This window comes from Hipposideros armiger, unplaced genomic scaffold (genome assembly GCF_001890085.2).
Source record: "Hipposideros armiger isolate ML-2016 unplaced genomic scaffold, ASM189008v1 scaffold_109, whole genome shotgun sequence".
NCBI lineage: Eukaryota > Metazoa > Chordata > Mammalia > Chiroptera > Hipposideridae > Hipposideros > Hipposideros armiger.
This window is the reverse complement of record NW_017731459.1, coordinates 3,702,110-3,717,426: the sequence shown is the minus strand read 5'-3', so window position 1 is coordinate 3,717,426 and position 15,317 is coordinate 3,702,110. Positions and strand designations below refer to the sequence as shown.

Here is a 15,317-nt window from a genome sequence, read left to right as displayed (position 1 = left end):
CCAGCGGCCCTGTTGCTCAGAGCTTGTGCTCTTAAGCCAACTCTTAACCACCTGAGCCACTCGGCCGGCCCTGAATTTCTTTTTATTTGTCCTACTTGTGCTCCGTAGGGCTTCTTAAATCTGTGCCTGAATGTTTTTCTTCAGTTGTGGATAAGTCTCATGTTGCTTTTACTCCATCTTCCTTCTCTTCTCCTTTTGGAATTCCAATCACATGCATCTTCTTTGCCTTTTACCCTTTCTTCTTTATTTTTCATCCTTTTTTCTTCTGCTCTTTATTCTAAATTTCTTCCTCTGAAATATCTTCCAGTTCACTAATTTTCTCCTTGGCTCTTTTTAATTGTTAGATCCACCCATTAAATTCTTAATTTCAGTTACTGTGGTTTTCATTTCTAGAGTTTCCATTTGGTTATTTTTATAGCTTTCCATCTTCTGCCAAAATTCTCCTTCTTGCCTCCTGTATATTTGAACAATTTAAAGAATTACAGTCTGCATCTACCAATGCTAAGATCTAGAGTTTCTATTTGCTATTTTTATTCTTGTTGCCTTGAGTCCTTTTTTTTTATTATTATTTTTTAAGCTGAGCTATCCTGCTACCTGTTGGCAGCTCAGCAGCTGCTCAGCTCAGGCTGGGCATCGAACCGCTGTTGCTCAGAGCTCCAACTCTTGAGCGAGCTCTTAACCAACTGAGCCACTCGGCCGGCCCTGCCTTGACTCCTCATGTGACTGATTATTTTATAGTACGCGACAAATCCTATATTTGCTAAAATTATTTGTGGAAATCAATTGCCTAGAATAATGTTATCTTCCTCTCGATATGATTTTTAAAATTAGTCCTGCTAGCTATCTGGAGCACCAGAACTCCAGTATCATATCAACCCAAATTCCTGGCTTCAGGGAATTTGAAGCTATGCTGCAGCTCCTTTGAGGGCCTGTGTCTTTCTTGCAGTTATTCTTACTCCTGAGATACAGCCTTGCAGTGTCCCATCCCAGAGCAAAAGGACTCCCCCCCACTGCCCCCTACACATAACCTGAATCCAAATCTCTCTCTTCCTAGTCCTGCAAGGCTATCTAAATTGCCAATCAGCTTTTCTGACACCCTTTATGGAATCTGCAAAGGTTCCCAGGAGATACGTGGCCCCAAATTCTGTATTTAGCACTCTAGACCTCCATCTTCCTAAGGATTTATGTATATACTCAAAATAAATTCATGGAGATACAGATCATATCTATTATATGTGTACTATGCCACCAATTGTGAGATGCACTGTGTATTTAATAACTGGTTTTTGGTGGGGAGGGGGGATGGCTGTGATGGAAAGACCCACAGTAAAATGGACATACTAATGGTTAGATACTTCTTGTTTCTCATAACATTAAAATGGAAAACCTATTTTTAATATGGCATGTAGTAAATACATAAAGCAAGTATGTTTGCTTTAAAAAGACATATCATCTTAGCAATGTAGAGATCCAGTAAGACGTCTTAGCACTTTATAGCAAACCCAGAGTGATAGATCTTTCCAGTGACTCAGTCCTGATGCCTGGGAGTCCTATGCCTGGCTCCAAGCTGGTTCTTCAGAATCTCTGAAAACCCTGGTTATCTGCTGCAGTAATGGTAACTGAGTTTTGCAAAATATCCATACTTGACACTATTATGGGAACATGCATGCACGGGACACATTTTGTCTGTTTAGGAACCTGGATATGACAATATCAGGCAGAGAGGGCCACAGTTCCAGATTCACTGAAATGCTTTTGATGTAGCTGCCGTTGTCCACTTTATTCAATTGCTGCTTCACATGTGGCACCTTTGGAGCCATGAGTCAACACGGTTGTGTGCATTTTCTATGGCCATCTGCCAGCCAGACATCTTCAGGGTGATTATCCACCAAAGTATTCTTGGAGCCCATTTTGCTCTTTCACATTCCTGTGGTGCAAAGGAGAGAGCAGAATGGCTCCCGCTTTCTCTGAGCACGACTAAAGAAGCAGTTAGCAGCACTAATGGGAAGGTTTCTCCCAGCTGGCTGCAAGATTTACTTCTCCACGAGGATTCCGCGGATCAAGAACTCAGGGCACAGCTGAAATGGCTTGTCTCTGCTCTATAACGTCTAAGGCCTGAGCTGGGGAGACTCATAGCCCCGTGACAACTCAACAGCTGAGGGCTAGAATCACCTGGAGGCATCTTCACTTACGTTTCTAGCAGTTAATGCTGTTCTATTGGCCAGGACATCAGTTGGAGCTATTGGGGAGAGCATCTCCATGTAGCCTGGGCTTCCTCATAGTACAGCCATCTCAGGATAGTTAGATTTCTTACAGGGCATCTCAAAAGCGAGTGTCCCCAGAAATGCAGACATGAATTTCTCCGACCTAACCTCAGAAGTCACATAGTATCACTTCTGCTGTCAAGTCTATCGGTTGAGGCAATACTAGATTGTGACCAATTCAAAGGAAGGGGACATAGACCCCAGTTCTCTATGGGAGCGATATGAAATAATTTGTGACCGTGTTTCAAAACCTCCATACCGTCTTCCTATTCATGTGTATGCAGGTGCATGTCCAACTGAGAAAAGCAAACAAAGAATATATACCAAACAAGAGTCATTACCTCTGAAGTAGGGAAGAAGAGAGAAACTCACTTTGTACTTTAGACATACCTGTATTGTTTGACATTTTTACAGGCATGTATTATTTTTGTAACTGAACAAGGAAATTCAAAATAGCAAAGCAAAGGGGAATAAACTGTGACAGAACGCCAGAAAAATGTTTTTATATGAGAATTCAAAACAAGAGTCCACTGGAAGCCACTGCCCGCTGCATTTTGCCTATCTTGGCACCTCAATCAAACCATTAACGAGCCCCCCAAAAAACCCTGGTGGGGCAGCTGGGTGAGTTGGAAGGACAGCCTCCCCTACCTTGCCTGACTTACCCCAGGGAGCCGTCCGCCAGCCAGCCAGTGGTGCACACCGGGAAGGTACAATCCTGGACCACTCTCCGCAGCTCCTCTGTCGACACCAGGTGAGCACCTCTGCTCTTGCAGGAGAGCCGAGCAGCCTCCAGTTCAAGGCCTTGAGAGCCATTTTGAGACTCCAGCACAAAGAGCTTCCCTGTGTGGGTACAGCATGAGCACAAGCTGACTCCTGGATCCATGGGAATTTAATCTCAGCACACTCACTCTCCGGTGGATGCCTGTCAGAACTGTAGTTTCCTACTTGCCTGAAGACCCAGGTGTAGCAACTACCCCATAACACTCAGCCTTGGGACCAGGTGATGACAATCACACTGGTATTTGAATTCATTTTTTTGCTCTTGTCTTTTAAAAAATAATAATGAAGAATTAACCACCTGCTCTGGCATGTTTATCCGAATAAGCCCTTCAAATATTTCTTTTAAAAAGGTGTTTTACAGGGCCGGCCGAGTGGCTCAGTTGGTTAAGAGCTCGCTCAAGAGTGTGAGCTCTGAGCAACAGGTTTGCCGGCTTGATTCCCGGCCCCAGCTGAGCTGCCCCTGAGCTGCCAACAGGTGACAGGATGGCTCAGCTAAAAAAAAAAAAAAAGAAAGAAAAAGAAAAAAGAAAAGGTGTTTTACAAACACCACGTGGCAAAGCTCAGTGTCTTAGGTTCCCCTAGGTTGGGTCACTTGTTGTCCAAGGCACTGATTGGGGCCTTAGCTCTGCCTTCTTTCTCCTGTTCCAGTCCTGGGGTGACCAAATACAGAACAGATTGCTTCTCTTCTCTCTGTCCCTCTGTCTCAAGACATTATCAGGCCTTTCCCACAAGGAGTTCACTTCATTCCTCCCCAATGGGACAAGATAGCAGCGGCCATGTCTGGTGCCCCCTGGCTTTCTGCAGCACATCAATACATGGTCAATAGCAGGCCTCAAAACACATGTGATAGATGGGTGGGATAAGCACATAAATTCAGGCAGAGGTGGAAGCTGAGGCTGAAAGCAAGAGAGAGGTTCAGGAGGGAGCACTCTGGTCCCAGGGAGCCTACTGGAGGGAGGAAGCAATACTTTTTTGGGTAGCCCTGTCAAGTTTAAGGCAAAGGCAAGAGAGAAAAAACATAGAATGAGACACGCTTCATTTCCATCGGTCAGCAAAATTATCAAACTATATTGACTTATGAGAATAAGACACTTAACTGTCATCTAATTCAAAGTTACTATAATAAACATAATAATCCCCCAGCTTCAGAACCAAATGTTATCATAAAAATGCACAATTTTTTTCCACAGTAAATATTTCTGTCTGTCCCTTAGACTTGGTGGAAATGTACAGTAAACAACCTGAATAACTATATTTGATGGCCCTGCCTGGAGAAGTAAGCATGCAGTTCTCTGAAAGAGAACTGAAAACACATGTTTATACAAAAACTTCTATATGCATGTTCATAGCAGCATTATTTATGATAAATAATAAATTAAATTTATAATTGTAAAATTGTATTTCTAATAGCCAAACAGAATCAACCCAAGGCCCATCAATTGATAAGTAGATCAATGAAATCTGGTATATCCATACAATAGCATATTATTCGACAATAAAACAAAATGCAGTACTGACACATGCTACAAATGGATGCACCTTGAAAATAGTATGCTATGTGAAAGAAGCCAGTCACTAAAGCCCACATACTTTATGATTCCATTTACATGAAATGTCCAGAACAGGCAAGTTCATAAAGACAGAAAATAGGTAAGCCGTTGCCTAGGGCTTGGGAGGCTGGGGAGAAATGGGAAATGAATGCTAATGGATACAGGGTTTATTTTGGGGGTAATAAAAGTGTTCTAAAATTGTGTATGGTGATTCGTGACTCTTTGAGTATACTGAAAGCCTTTGAGTTACACACTTTAAATGGGTGAATTGTCTGGTATATGAATTATATGGCAACGAAGCTGTTATTCAAACGGGCCCTGCTAGAGAAGAACAAGTTCTCTTACGATGACAGCTATTTCATGAGTAATATAAAAGAATTTTAAACACAAAGAACTCTAGACTATAAAAAGGCAATATTAACAAAACTACAAGGAGAAATTTAAAAAATCCACAATGCTTATGAAAATTTTAACTACTATCCTCCTCAGTAATTGCTAAAATAGAAAAAAAAATCAGAAAGGATACGGAAGACTTGAAGCAACAAAATTATCACACTTGACTTAGGACAAATGCACAGCACTGCAAACTACAGAATACACATTAGTTTTAGGCACACACAGAACATTTGCAAAATTGATCAAATACTAAACCAGAAGACAAATCTAAAAAAAATTTCAAAAGACCCAAATCACACAAAGGATGTTTTTAAAACCACAGTACAACCTAAAATCACTTATTTTATTTATCAAACACATAGTGTTTACTATCGGCCAGGTGTTGTTCAAATTGCTTTACACATATTCATTAAATTAATCTTTATAACAACTCTGTGAGGTGGGTGTTATTATTATTATTATCCCTATTTTATAATTAAAGTTAAGTATTAATGGGTTGTCCAAGATCACACATCTGGTACACAAAACCAGGCAGTTTGGTTCCGTGTCAGTGATCCTAACCATTGTGTTACATTGCCTCTCAACAACAGAGTAACAATTAGGAAATTCTCTTGTGCATGGAAATTACAAAATATAGTTCTAAATGAACCATTGGTTCAAAGAAGTCACCACAATTAAAATACAACATTTTTACTTAAGTGACAAAACTTGTGGGGACACTAAAGTCATATTTAAGGGAAATTTATAGCCTCAAATGCTCATATTACAAAAGAACAATGGTTGATAGTCAATAATCTAAGTTTCTATCTCAAAATCACAGAAAAAAGAACATAAAATTAAAGCTTCTACAGAAGTAGAAAGAAAGAAATAGTAAAGATAGGGCAGAAAGCAATGAAATGGAAAGCAGATAGGTACAATAGAGAAAATAAAGCCAAAAGGTGCTTCTTTCTAAAGAACGATAAAATTGATAAACCTCTTGCTAAGCTTGATCAAGACAAAAAGAAAGAAAATGCAAATTACCAGTATCAAGAATGAAAGGAGACATTACTACAGATCCCATGGACACTGAAAAGATATGAGATTATTATGTGATATATGCCAGTACATTTGATAATTTAAGTGAAATGGACAAGTTTCTTAAAAAACCAAACTTAGTAAAACTGACACAAAGTGAATAAGAAAATCTGAATATTCCTTTATCTACTAAAGAAATTAAACTCATCATTTAAAATCTTATTAAAAAAAAAACTCCAAACACATGTGACCTCACTACCAAACACTAAAAAAAAACAATGCTCACCTTACAGAAACCTTTTCAGAGAATAGAAGAAGCAAACAACTTTCAAATTTATTTTAGGAACCATCATAATCCCGATGCCAATTCCTGACAAAAATATTACAAGAAATGAAAATTACAGGCCAATAAGAGTCAAGATGGCAGATTAGTCACAAGCTTTTAAAAGCGATTTGGATTTTGAAGATGATTACAACAGAGAAATTTCAAAAATGGAAAAAAGAAAAAATATTACAGGCCAATATATTTCATGCACATAAACTCAATAATCGTAAATCTATTTCCCTCACTCCAGGCTCAGTTCTAGGTCATCTCTTCTCACTGTAAAACCTTTTCCTAGGATTCCACCCACACACAAATGACTCACATTTTTCTCTTCAGTCCAGAAGCTTTCCATTCGCCCATCCACATCTCCAGCCTTACCCTCTCTCACCTGGATGACTAAAATAGCATCCTATGTGGTCTTTCTATACCAACTCTTGCCTCATCCCATCCACTCTCCCTACATAACAATCAGGGCGATCTGTTCAAAATGAAAATATGATCACTCTACTATTGGAAATAATTCAATGGCTTCCTTTCCCTTTTTGGATTAAAACAAAACTTGGCCTATGAGGCCACACATAATTGTACTCACACCAGTTTCCCTAGCACCATCTTGAACTACTTCCACCTTGGATTCTTGGCTGCAGCCATTCTGTCTCTTATCACATGTCCCGTTTTCTCTACCACTCACAGTCTTTTAGCACATGCTATCTCTGCTCACTCTTTCTTTCCTCTCATTGCCCAGTTAATTCTCACTCAGCTTTCAGATTCTCCTACACCAACTCAAAATCTCCTGGTGTATATCCTCATAGTACTTCTGTCCTTTAATCTTATCATGTATGAAAATTGCAATTTCACATTTCATTCATATAATTTCTTTGCTTAATGACTCTCTCTGCCATTGGATTTTAAGCTCCCTGATAGCAAGAATCTGTTTCTCCTCACCATTCTACTCTCAACAGCAAGGACAATATGTAGCATATAGTAAAATATTCAATAAATTACCTGTTGAATTAATGAATCTTTTCCTGTAATCATTACCCAAACACAGTTAATTTGCATTCAGTTAATGCGAAGATTTTTCAGTTTCAAAAGTATTTTAAAAGTACAGTGGCAGGTCTCTTTTATGTACGAGGTGCATATCTAAGTAGACAAATGCAAACAAAATGTTTTTCATTTGAATTGATCTCATGGACTTAATAAGTCCATGGAGTTTTTAGTAATGCCAACCTTCTCTTCAAATGTCTGTAATGCAAATGTCACTTGAGCTTAACATTCCTTCTTCCATCACTGTAGAACACAATTAAATATGGAAAGTGGTGGTAGTTAAGCATATATTTAGCAAAGAAAAGGATCCTTTCATAATATAGGTTACAATTTTTCAATGGCTCTATTATAAATGCTGGAGCTCAGCAAACTGGAGTTTCTTGAAAGCAAGTGTGCCTATAATTCTTCATTGGGGAAGAGGGGAGAAGGAAAGAAAGAAGGAAGGAAAGGAGGCATTTCTGACCAGCAGTAACAAGAAAACATGCTCCGGTGCTGTTTCTCCTTGTCCAATGATATTTCCGCCTTCGATTTTCTATGACCCACGCACGTCCAGCCAGATAGGCACACATTATTGATCCATATCCATCTGGCACTGCACTTACGCAGTTATAATGGGGTAAAACTCTAAAGCCTCATGGATTGGAGAGGTATTTCTTTAAAAGGAATTAAAATTGGTACAGCAGTATACATTGTTCAAAAGTTAATGCTAACACCAATGTATTCTACTTGCATTCTTTAAAATCGGCTTAACTTTCATGACTCAATGTCAGGCAAAAAATAATAATACAAAACATAATGCAAGAATGAACAGTGGTTTGACTGCTAAGAGGTATATAGGATTTGGTTTTGGGTAATAGTAATTTTTAGGAACTAGAAGTGGTGATGCCTGCACAACATAACGAATGTACTAAAACCCACTGAATTGTACCTTTTAAAAATAGTAAGTTTTACGTGAACTATATCTCAATTTAAAAATTGACAGTGATTACTAGGAGCCTTCAAAGTTTAAAATGTTTTCTAACCCTCTCTCTGAGGATATGGAGAAATAACACATTCCTTCTTAATTAGGAGCAAAAAAATTCTTCAAGCTGGCATGTAGGACAAAGATTACCAAAAATTCTAATATCTGGAGGTTTTTCTTGCTTTTCGTAACCGCCATGCTTATTTTTGTGGCGTCTTCTAGTTTCATACAATATTGTTTGCTAAATAGCAATGACATTTAAAAATATACAAAGCATCCTAAATCAGTTGAGGGTTTTTCTCCTTCATCAACCTAATTTTTCTCAAGCTTGAGTTTACTGGAAACCCCTTATGAATGTGAGAACGGCTGGCTTCTTTTCTTTCAGACCCTCCTGCGCCAAATCAACCGGGTCTTGTTCCGAAATCAAAATACAGCTGAATTAGCTTTTCTAAATTGAACTGATATAAAGCTGTGACCCTGTTATTTTAAGAGAGGTACTGGAAGCTGAATTCTGGTTCAAAAAACAAACAAACAAAAAAAGGTGGGTCGATTTTCAGAACCTGCAATAATCTGACCCCGACACTTACTTGTCTAGCCTCATGTCTAAGGACATCCTCGCTTTATACTCCCAGCTCCAGCCACTCCGTCTATCATTTATCCCATTCTCCCTGCCACTCACAGCACAGGGCCTTTGCACGTGCTATCATTATCCCCCTCTACCCAGGACACTCTCCCCTCCCCTTTGTCTGGTTGAATCCCACTCATCTTTCAGACTTCCCTGGACCAAACCAAAATACCAACAGTCTTTTAAATCACTGGCCTTGCCGTCAGGCGCACATTTAATAGACATGGAAAATTATATTTCTGCAGAGGAGGTTCTAGGGCACTGCAGACTTAATTTCATTCTAAAGACTTGTCATGAAGATCTTGGGAAAGCTAACGGCGAGACTGCAGGACCAATGCTCAGGCTGCTCCGGTGCGTGAAGGAAGGGTTCAGGGGCCCAGGTGGGGCGCTTGGGCGAGCTGAGCCTCGGTGGGCCGGGAGAGGGACGCAGGGTGGCGGGACCGCCGTTCACCTCGTTCCTTCCCAGGCTTACGGTTTTCCGGGCTCGTTCAAATTAGCACCCTTAGCGAGCTTCGCTTTCTCTACCCAGACCCCACGCGCCACCCCGGTCCCCGCCGCCTCCCAGGCACTCCGCGGACACTCACCATCCGCCCGCACCAAGAGGCGCGGCAGACCGAGTAGGAGCAGCGCCGCCGCCCAGAGCCGGGCGCGGGGTCTGGGTCCCTGGGCAGCCATGGTCCGGGCGTCCACGGGCTGGCGAGCTCGAGTGAGGGCACTGGCTGCAATCCGGGCTGCTTGGGCCACTGCCCAGCGTGCGCCACTCGGCTTTGCGCGCTGCGCTCTGCTCGCGCGTCGCAGGCTTCGCGCCCGGCACGCCGAGAGGGAGGAGCGCGGACAACCCCGGAGGCTGGGGACGCCGTCGCCGCAGCGCTGGGGTACCGAGCTCCCGGGGGTCTGGTCGGTGACGCCGGGGAGGCGGCTGTAATCCGGCTCCGCCTTCGTGCGGGGCACCTGGAGGCCTCGGTGCCAAAAGAGGCTGCGCGGGACAGCGAGCTCCCAGGGCGCCGCCGGAGCGGAGGGTGAGGGATAAGCAGAGAGCCGGCTGCAGGAAACGTCCGCCGGCCTGGGGCACCCTCGACGAAAGGGTGGCGCCGTCTAATAGGCCGAGCCCCTCCGCGAGGACCGTTACAAAACGGATGCCTAACCCTGTGCTCTGCCTTTTGCCTTTCCAGCTGGCGCCCCCCCTACAGAGGAGGAACATTTTTATGAAAAAGAAGAATCAGACTTGCCAGCCTCACTCTAAGGAGTGAAACGTACGGAAGAGCGAGGCTCCTCTAAAATCGTGGCTTGAAAGTCACTCAGATAGGGACATCTTCGGGACGCATCCTTCACAGTTTTTCCAGGTACGCGGTAACATTTCTCAAATGGCATGGCTGTCACCTTTATCATACCTCCCAAATCAGGGCTGCTTGGCTTGGATAGGGCTTGAGATTGGGATCCTTTCCGCCTGGGCTGGGAACCTCCATTCCCACTGAATTCTGCGCCAGGGGTCCCGCCATGAATTGCTTCCTTTTTCCAGCTCACCCCGTTCTGTCTCCCAACATCAGCACCGTTTGTGAAGGAAACAAGATTTGCATTCCTCATAGGTAAAGTGATAAAGATCAGTACTGTTGTTACTGGGACCCTGGTGGCACTCTACAGTGTACAGTCCCTGCTATTATATCTTCATGCACTGATCAACAAATATTTATTGAGCACCCACAGCGTGCCTGCTCTGTTCAAGACCCTGAATGAGGCTATAGTCTGTCTAAAAAAATGATCACACTTAAATAATACAGAGACTTAAGGAAGATTGACCAAGTGATTGGTGCTAAAAGGAACAGATGATTGTCCCCATGACAATGAACTAGGACACAGACATTGAAAGATTATCTTCTTTTTTTTTTTACTTTATTGGGGAACAGTATGTTTTTCCCAGGACCCATCACCTCCAAGTCAAGTTGTTGTTCTTCGATCTTAGATGTGGAGGGCGCAGCTGAGCTCCAAGCCCAGTTGCCCATTTTTAATCTACTGGGTTGTCGGAAAAGTCATGACGTCTTTTTTCTATGGTTTTCGTTGCAAAAATGCGTCATGACTTTTCCAACAACCCAATAGTTCCAGGGGGCACAGCCCAACATCCCATGCAGGAGTCAAACCTGCCACGTTGTTGTTCAGAGCATGAGCTTTAACCAACTGAGTCACCCGGCCGCCCCTCTACTTTCTTTTTAAGGGAAGCACTGAGATTTGAACCCACATCTGACTTACTACAGGTGTCACTTTTCAGCTCCCATAATTTTTGAAATGTACTGAACAGCTGTCTCCTCCCCTTGTCAACTACAAGGCTATTACTAGCGATTCATTCCTTGGTGGGATAAAACCTTGTTTTTAAAATACAAACACTCTAGGATGTTAAATGTGTGAGGCCTAACGCTCATTCACACAGAAGTGTAAATGAATTTGCGTAGCTACTTCTCTTCTAACAGCTAGCTGGTAACCTAAGGAGTGAGATTTTGCATGTCTGGTTTGGAGGGGACGGTTTAAAGCCTGATTATTGCTGGGAATGGAGGGGAGGGGCCACAAGGCAGCTGCAGGGGCTACTGACTGACTCACTCAGGAGCTGTGCCTGTGATACTAATGATATTAGAAGTCAACTGGATTTACTACCTAATCCTAATGACATTTTAAAGTTTGTGTTCATTCAGATCTGTCTGAATAAATGTTTTTTCAGATCTGTCTTGGCCTGTCCTAATTTGGGAGATGGCATGCTCTGAAGGTTTAATTGGTACAGCTGCTTTAGAAAACTGTTTGGCTGCTTCATATAAACATATACCTCCCCTATCACATGGAACTCCACTCCTAAGTGTACATCCAAAAGAAATGAAAACGTATGTCCACTAAAAGATGTGCCCATAGCAGCTTTATTTGCAATAATTAGCAGCTTTATTTGCAATAAGTAAAAACTAGAAGCAACCCAAAAGTCATCAATAGACGAATAGAAAAACATACTGTCTTATTTACACAATAAAATCCTATTCAACAGTGAGAGAGATGAACTACTGATACACTGAATGATGTGGGTGAATTGCAAAAATATGCTGAGTGAAAGAGCCTCATGCAAAAGTGTTGACACTATACGATGCCATTGACATGAAGTTCAGAAAGGGGCAAAACTAACCTGTGGTGAAAACAGTCAGTATAGTGGTTGCCTTTGAAGGGGGTTGGGCCACCACCAAGGAACTCCCGATCTAATGGGATGTTCTCTATTTTGATGAGGGTGGTGGTCACAAAGCTATACATTTGTCAAACGTCGCTAAACTGTACACTTAAAAATCCGTACATTTTGTTGAGTGTTATTCATACCTTAATAACAAATATTTCAAAAATAATACATCCAGTCCTTGCCCTAAAGAATAAATAGGTTTAGTAGAAGAGAGTTTAATAAAAGGATCACATACAGAGATGTTGGCAGGCTGAGAGAATGGATAAGGGATAGTAAAGCTCTTGGGACTGCCAACGGCAGGAAGTTACCACCTTGAGGCCTGAAGGTGTGAGGGCAGGATGAGGTGTTACTGAAACCCAGTGAGAGCTGTGGTGATGAAAGAGGCTGCTGGAAAGGAGTGGTAGCCATAGGTAGAGGAACAAAATAGCTGCCACTAGTCTGGTAGAGAGTGAGGGGGAGGAAATACTCAAACCTCTCTTTCCTTCTACCCTTCAAATTCCTCCTGGTGCCTCCTATTGGCTGAACCACTTGAGAGCTGGAGAGCAAAGGAGCACAGGTGCCCTAGTCCTTAGAGGTTATCCAGGATGCTGAGTCGGGCAGAGAAGGGTGGAGAGTGGCTCCGGAGAGGCAACTGGAAAACAACCAGCACAGTCCATCTATTCATGTATTTCATTTGGATGAAAATAATGAAAGCAGGAAACACAAAGTCCTATCAGTTTCTGTATGATGTGGGAATATGCCAATTCAATCAAATTCTCACTTGGAGCTGAACTGTAATATTAACCCCTATCAGTGGTTATTTTCCCATGAGTGCTGTTTCACATAAAGGGAAAAGGGGAGAAGTAAATCATTATCATAACATATAGATGTTATAGTCTTCACTCCAGTAACTGGTCATGAGGCCTTACATGATAGCCATTGCAGTGTTCCCTTTCCTTGGCCTGCATGATTTTATTTTTAACTGGTGGGAGGGACCCAAACATTCATTCCTACTGAGCTACCTATCTTTCCTACCTATCTTTATTAGTTTCCCATGGTTTTTCATTGACTATTGTTATTGGGCATTGGAGTTTCTTGGGATCTAGACATAGTCACACATGCCCCTGTTATGTAGCAGCAGCCCAATTTCCCCTTGGTCATCAAGATCAATGCAGTCAGTAGAGTGACCTTCTCTGTGGAGAGCAATCTGAGTTCCCAACGTACTGGCACATGCCTGTGTGTTTACTGGTGGAAGTATTTCTCCCTTGCACACCCAAACCTCCCAATTCACCAATCCAAAGGTTGTGGGATGGTAAGCAAAACTTTGGTAGGTGGGCTATTGTATGTAATAAAAGGGAGGTCACTCCCACTTCCACTCTTTGGTTCTTAGACAGTGTATTCTGTCTATAGGAGAAATGACACCATTGTATTGGCTGCTGGTTTAAGGCATATACTGTTCGTGGGTGAGTGCCCTAACCTCTCAGGGTATTGTCCCCAGCTAGCACCCTGTGACCTCACCTTTCTATCAGATCACCTGCTTCTTGGTAATGAGGGCATATCATAAAATTATAGGTGTGGGTTCATTGCCCTACTGCCTTTAGTGCAAATCTTAAAACAGTATATGTGGTCAGACAATTAAGTTTGTGAACTCATCCTAGAAAAAGTGCTACATTTCTCATTGCTGAATATCACTACGGTCACCTTCGAAGTACTCCTCTTGGGAACCTGTGCACCGATGCCAGTGCCTAATCCACCCTTCAAAGCAATTTTGGAATTCTTTCTGGAATGGCCATCAGAGCTGTCGTCGTATTACTTTTGATGTCCTGAATGTCACCAAAATGTCTCCTTTCAATATTTCCTTTATCTTAGGGTAAGGAGAGAAGTCATTGGGGGCCAGATCAGGTGAGTAGGGAGGGTGTTCCAATACAGTTATTTGTTTACTGGCTAAAAGCTCCCTCACAGTTAGTGCCGTGTGAACTGGTGCATTGTCGTGATGCAAGAGCCATGAATTGTTGGAAAAAGTTCAGGTCGTTTTTGTCTAACTTTTTCACACAACCTTTTCAGCACTTCCAAATAGTAAACTTGGTTAACTGTTTGTCTAGTTGGTACAAATTCATAATGAATAATCCCTCTGATATAAAAAAAAGGTTAGCAACATCAGTGCAACAAGTTCGCGAACTTAATTGCCAGACCGCATAATAGTCCCCCCTCCTTTATGCAAGGTTGCCACGTCCATAGTTTGTTACCCGCGGTCAACTGCTTTCCAAAAACATTAAATGGAAAATTCCGGAAATAAACAATTTATAAGTTTTAAATTGTGTGCCGTTCTGAGTAGCACAATGAAATCTTGCACCATTCTGCCAACATCCTGCCCTGGAACGTGAATCATCCCTTTGTCCAGAGTATCCATGCGTTATGTACTCCCCGCCTGTTAGTCATTTAGTAGCTATCAGATTGACTGTTGCAGTATCACAGTGCTTGTGTTCATTGCCCTTATTTTACTTAATAACAGCTCCAAAGTGCAAGAGTAGTGATGCTGGCAATTTGGATGTGCCAAAGAGAATCCATAAAGTGCTTCCTTTAAGTGAAAAGGTATGTATGTATAGGACAAAACATAGTATATATAGGGTTCAGTACCATCTGTGGTTTCAGGCATTCACTAGGGGTCTTGGAACATATCCCCCAAGAATAAGGGGGGACTACTGTATTGGACATCCATATTCTTAACAGTCCTTTTGGCCCTCTGCCATTTTCCATGGCCATCTTCTTCTCTTCTCCCCTCTCTCCATTTTTTTGCAACTCTCTCCTACCCCCAAATTCATCCCCTTTTCAGTTCCCCTTATTCCCTAGCTTCCCATACATGCAAACATACCAGTCATAAATATTCCATGGTGATTAAATTTGTAAATGACAAATGGAGAAGCTTAGACTCTACCTGAGAGACCCATTATTAGTATTCAAGAGATTTTTGCTTCGGTTAGGATGTTTCAGAGTTTGTGCATTCAAAACGTTGTCTGGCTATTCTCAAATCCCTGGATAATCCGTAGAGCAGTGTACAGTGTCCAACTTGGTCTGTCAGTTGTAGGGAAAGTTGGTTTTCTGTCTAAAATTTGACCAAGAATTTTAATGGCCTGGATCATTAAGTAGGATATCTTGGTATAATCAATAATGATTTTA

At 42.1% G+C, this 15,317-nt stretch overlaps 1 protein-coding gene across 2 annotated transcripts in view; it reads right to left on the bottom strand.

The window, feature by feature from the left end:
• SUSD5 (sushi domain containing 5) overlaps nt 1–15,317 on the bottom strand; it is a 50,659-nt gene that overhangs the window by 28,268 nt on the left and 7,074 nt on the right. The window contains exons 1-2 of one of the 2 annotated variants that reach the window (XM_019647247.1): nt 9,547–9,975; nt 2,927–3,104 (exon numbers count right to left, since the gene is read on the bottom strand). In XM_019647247.1, coding sequence (XP_019502792.1) covers nt 2,927–3,104; nt 9,547–9,637 — 269 coding nt within the window. In that variant the 5' untranslated portion in view covers nt 9,638–9,975. Of the gene's footprint in view, nt 1–2,926; nt 3,105–9,546; nt 9,976–15,317 lie in introns of those variants that run through there. The other variant, XM_019647248.1, reaches the window with a different exon arrangement.